We start from the raw sequence: 5808 nt of genomic DNA, 5'->3' as shown, positions 1-5808 counted from the left end.
TTGTTCAAGTAATAATTGTCCTCTTTCCTGTTTGTTTTTATTACATTCTTTTATATGATTGCTCATAAACCGGCACCGTTTACTTCACCACCTGGGTGTGATTTTCCTTATGATGACTGATGGATACTTCAGTTAAGTCGCTTTGGATAAAGACGTCTGCTAAATGCCCAAAATGTTTATGTAAATCTCATACCCTTTCAAGCATATTAGAAAGTATTTAAAATTCAGCCCACTTCTGACTGATGTAGAGTACATTGCTTGCTGTATCTATCTCCATAGTGATGCAGTTATTACACAAACAACTGCCACTCACAGGATCAACCACAGCGGACCTTATCCCTTCATATCCTCCCATTGCTTCTTTCAGAATCCAGAGCTCATCTCGATCTCTTTAACTGACAATAACCCCAAGTGACCTCGCAAACCTACTTTGCAGCCAAACGTCCTCAGAGAACGTGTTTGGCCTCCTAATACTTTGTCGCATGGGAATGATTGAAAACATCACATTCTGGCAAGAAGTCTGAATGCTTACGGTTAGGCAAGAGGCCCGGCTGGTTAAAGGGAGGGTTCACTATGTTGACACTCACGTTGGTTTTTAGATACAGTATGCTGTATCTTACATCTACCACCACATACATCCTTCTTTCCTCTGTGCTGTCCCAGTAGGGGTTCTTTTGTACTGTACCATTTCACATCACCATGTCTGTTACTCACCAAACTCTTGATGTTTACCATCTGACCTTGTCTCAGTGAAGTGTAATGGACATGTACTGGAACAGACGTTTCCCTCCTGATATGAGATCCATCAACCACAGCTCATCTACATCATCTTACACCGTCTTACATCAGCCCATCCGACATTTACCAAGAAATGGTAGAGATTTTTTTTTTTCATAATAATAATCTGTTTCTCAGACCATAACATTGGATTAGATTAGATTCAACTTTATTGTCATTGCAGAGTACAAGTACTATACAACAAAATGCATTTCAGCATCTAACCAAAAGTGTCAATAGTGATATAAGAATGTGATATAAATGAAACAAGAATGATAGTGATAGGTAACTATGCAATATACAGTATGTGCAGACAGAGGTAGTATTGTAAACATGATAACAACTTTACGCCTTATTGATAAAAGGCACAGTGAATTTCCTGCCACCAGAGAGCATTGTAGTACAGCCTAAGAATACAACATAGGCTTTAACACACTGAACTCTTACATCACCTGTTCATTGGCTCTAATCTGTTGGTGTTGTTTCTGGTTTACCCAGTAGCTTTTATGGAAGTACCTGCATCATAACCGCCTGTTCAATAAAGTGTTACACAATTGTGGTTGTGACACAATAATTCCAAACAACTACAAACCCTTGACTGTTTCTGTGTATTGGCCAACACCCCAGAGCTCAGTGCTGAGATGGCGTGATGAGATACTGTTTGTTGTTTCAACATATAAAATCAGGCCTAAGATGATAAAGACATGTTCTGCAATTCATCTGAGAAGAAGAAGCTGAAACAACACCATGAGGGGAAGTCAGTCCACTGTCCAGTCAACCTGCTAACAGGGCTACAGGAATGAAAGTGATTAGCCACGTTTGATTCATTTTGCCCGACACAATGGAAGCAAATAAATAGTCCCAAAAGAGCAAACCTTGCCGAGTACTTGAAAGTTATTAGACAAATAACTGCCACTCACAGGATAGGTTGTGTAAGGACACTCATTATGTCCACTCTCTCTCTCTGCAGAAAAGATTAAACACCTTTTTTTCTCACTCTCTCTCTCTCTCTCTCTCTCTCTCTCTCTCTCTCTCTCTCTCCCCCCCCCCTCTCTCTCTTTCTCTCTGTATTCTGAGAAGACCATGTGCTTATCATTAGTCGGGCCAACTTTTCTTTGCACTTTCTGTTGCCAAAATATACCATGAGCTCTGGGGGCACCGTGGAGAAAAGTTTTCCTTCAGAGCTCATTACTCATGAATTACTAATAAACCCAAGTAGCACAAGCTTCCTTAATCTGTTAAAACCTCTGAACCTTGACTACAACGATAACCTTGACAAACCGTTAATCACTTTCCCCCAACAACAAAGTGAACAACCTCATATTTCTGGTTATGATTAGGTAAGACAGTTGTACTAAGCTGAAAATAACTGATTAACAAACTCACATACGGTAGTTAAAGGTAGTAAAGACAGTAGGCACCTCCAAACCATCACCAATACATGGTTTAGTGCCTTTTAGTGCAAAGTATAAATTAACCCTGTCACGAATACTACCAGACAGTAGCATAGCACGGCCATAAACTGAATTGGCGTCTCCCCGGTTTGCATGGTACGCCAGATAAGCTTGTGACAACACTGATCAAACACATGGCTCTGTTGTCTTACTATATGTAGTCACTGTCGTCCTTTCTGAAATACACCAGCATCCTCCCCATACAGCCGCTATTCCACCCTGTTTGCTGTCAACATATCGTAGCATCACTTCCTGCACTAGACACAGCCGGAGAAATGGTAAGGCAGACCTGTACCTCACATGAATAGTGTACATTTTAAAGTTGTTTTTTTTTTTTACACACAGTGGAGTGAAATATGTTTAGAGAGTTACTGTAGCAGTGTTGACTGGTAGAACTGTATCTATTTCAAATTGTTTGTGTATCTAACGTACTGTACTGTGTGAGATACATGAGAACCACACTTGTGATGATTCTCACACTTGTGGGCAACTTGTGAAATCATCTATTATAAATATACTACTGTACTGTACTGTATATATGAATGAATGAATGAATGGTCTTTATTGTATACTACAGCTATCAAGTGTGATATGTACTGTGGCTATGTACTGTATTTGTGACAGCAGCTGGTGAAATCGGGAACAAGTCGCCAACCAATCAAAATGGTCAGATATGTCAATAAATGTCACCGTTGTTGAAAATCAATGACACACTCGCTAGTCAAGCCAAAACATTGCAATGCAATGGATTCAGTGAGTAATCCCCACTACTCTACACTAACTAGGTAGGATTACTCACTGAATCCATTGCATTGCAATGTTTTGGCTTGACTAGCGAGTGTGTCATTGATTTTCAACAACGTTGACATTTGTTGACATGTTTCAGAAATAAAATCTGAACGTCGTTTGGTCGTTTGCAGACTTGTTCCCGCTTTCACCAGTTACTGTCACATCTACTAGAATACTTGGACTTTTGACAGGAAGTTGGGTTCATTGAACTGGGTAGCCGCAGGGGTGAAGGCTTTGTTATGGCAACGTGCTTGTTGGTATGGAGACCAGATGACGGCCTTTCAGGTTATCCCACCACATGGTTGAAACAAACATTCAGCGGTCGACCCTACATCCCTCTCCTCTCCCTTACCTCCTCCTCCTCTCTCCTTTCCTCCTCTCCCCTCCCTCCTCCTCTCCTCTCCTTTCCTCCTCTACCCTCCTCTCCCCCTCTTTCCCCTTGTCCTCCCCTCCTCTCCCCCCTCCCGTCTCTTCCCCCCAGGTGTTTAACTGCACAGACCTCGACAACGTCCTGGAGGAGTACTACCTGGCGCCCGTCTACGCCGTCGAGTTCGCCCTCGGTTTCCCCGGCAACCTGCTGGTGGTCCTCGGTTACGTGTTCTGCCTGCCCGAGTGGCAGAGCATCAACGTGTACCTGTTCAACCTGGCCATGTCCGACCTGATCTTCCTGTGCACGCTGCCGCGCCTCTGCTACTTCTACGTCCGAGACTTAGCGGAGACGCAGCCCTACGTCTGCATCCTCAACCGCTACATCCTCCACGTCAACCTGTACTCCTCCATCCTCTTCATGGTGTGGGTCAGCGGCGACCGTTTCCTGATCATACGCCACCCCTTTCGGGACCACTTCCTATTGACCCGGCGGGCGGCCCTGTGGCTGTCGGCCCTGACCTGGGTGGCGGTGAACGTCCAGGTGGCGCCCCTCATCTTCTTCATGGTCCAGGACCTGCGGAGCCGCAACTGGACCCGCTGCCAGGACTTCGCCAGCCTGAGCGGGGAGATGCTGGAGTACAGCCTGGCGCTAACGCTAACAGGCTACCTCCTCCCCCTGCTGGGGCTGTGCCTCTTCTCCCGCCGCATCGCGCGTCTCCTCTGCGCCCAGGAGGGGGCGATAGAGGGCAGGACGACCTCTTTCCGACGGCCCCTGCGCATGGTCACCGCCATGGCGGTGATGTTTTCGGTGCTCTACACGCCCTACCACGTGATGAGGAACGTGAGGATCTTGTCGCGGGAGGCGTGGGCGGGGCTGCCTCTGTGCTCCAGGATGTACGTCGAGGGGATGTATATCCTGACCAGGCCGCTGGCCTTCTTTCACAGTGTTATCAACCCCGTCTTTTACTTCCTGGTGGGAGACAAATTCAGGGAGTTGCTGTTGGCTAAGTACAGGGGGCTGGTGCGGAAGATAGGATACGGAAGACGGGACACTCACACAACGCACACACCCACACACTGACACTCCATGCCGCAGAAAGTGATGGCCGAGTTCGACACGTCCATCATCGAGTCCCTCCTCAGCTCTTCGATCACCGTCTGGTTCGTTGCCTCTACTGACAAGGACAGAGGCAGACTACTACAGCGGATTATTTCGTTAGCCGAGAAGGTCATCGGCTGCAACCTGCCATCTCTCCTGGACCTGTTCCACTTCAGGACCAGTAAGAGAGCAGGAAAGATCACCACTGATCCTTCCCACACAGGTCACCACCTCTTCCAAAGACTTCCAACTGGAAGAAGGTTCCGGTCTATCAAGACCAAAACCTTGCGCCACCTGAACATTTTCTTCCCCATGGGAGTGGGCCTCACAAACAAACCCCCTACTTCTCATTGACTTCCACCCCCCCACCCCCCCCATCCCCTCCACTGTCACACACACATACACACACACACACACACACACACACACACACACACACACACACACACACACTTACACACACAATAATAATAGTAAATTATATTACTTTTACATTACTCTAATTTACAGCCTACATACATTGCTTATATATTGTTGTTTTTATGTCCTATGAACCAACCTCACCAAGTCAATTTCCTGTATGTGCAAATATACTTGGCAACAAAAATTATTTGGATTATAACACGCACTCTCTCTCACACACACACACACACACACACACACACACACACACACACACACACAATGGCTGAGAGACTCTATAACAAAGAAAAGACATTCAAATAAAGTCAGTTGCAAACACATTATACGGTACACAGCCTTCTTTCATTTCATGGTTTCTTTGTGTGCTTTGTGAGCTCACCAGCCCACTTCCGACAGGCTCAAAGTATTTAAAAGTATTTCGAATACTGTTTGACCCAAAGTCTGCACACAATACAAGCCACCTCTCTATTCAGGTCTTCAGAGAGCCCAGTCACATCCACCTCTGGAGTAGCAGCAGATCATGAATTCGGTTGTTAAGTCTGACATCAAACGTGACGTTTAGCAATTTCCGGGTCCAAACCAGAAATTCCCGCACCAGAGTACCAGTGTACTACAGCGGTAGAATGACAGTTCAATCGTTTTTTAGACTGGGATCTATTCATACAACAAGGGACACAGCACTTTCCTGTTTTTCCCATATTTGTCAGCGTCTTTGAGCCTCGGAAAAGCGCTATATAAATATAATGAATTATTATTATTACTGAGGCATTTCGAAGACTGCGAGATTTCCCTTAACAACTCATACAGTGGAATGTGGTCCAGAATCCATTATATCAACCTTGGAAGATAGAGGAGAAATGATCGTAGCATACTCAGTCTGTCTTGTTTAAAATAATA

General features: G+C 45.3%; 1 protein-coding gene across 1 annotated transcript; it reads left to right on the top strand.

Moving 5' to 3' along the window:
* Positions 1 to 3489: 3489 nt before the first annotated feature.
* LOC308158066 (succinate receptor 1-like) lies at positions 3490 to 4470 on the top strand (the record flags this gene model as incomplete). Its single annotated transcript, XM_080531658.1, has 1 exon — positions 3490 to 4470. A coding segment is annotated over one exon (981 nt), but the record flags the coding sequence as incomplete, so codon positions are not given.
* Positions 4471 to 5808: the final 1338 nt, after the last annotated feature.

Source organism: Nansenia antarctica (genome assembly GCF_963989245.1).
Source record: "Nansenia antarctica genome assembly, chromosome: 5".
In the NCBI taxonomy this organism is placed as follows: Eukaryota; Metazoa; Chordata; class Actinopteri; order Argentiniformes; family Microstomatidae; genus Nansenia; species Nansenia antarctica.
This window is presented reverse-complemented; position numbering and strand designations above follow the sequence as displayed.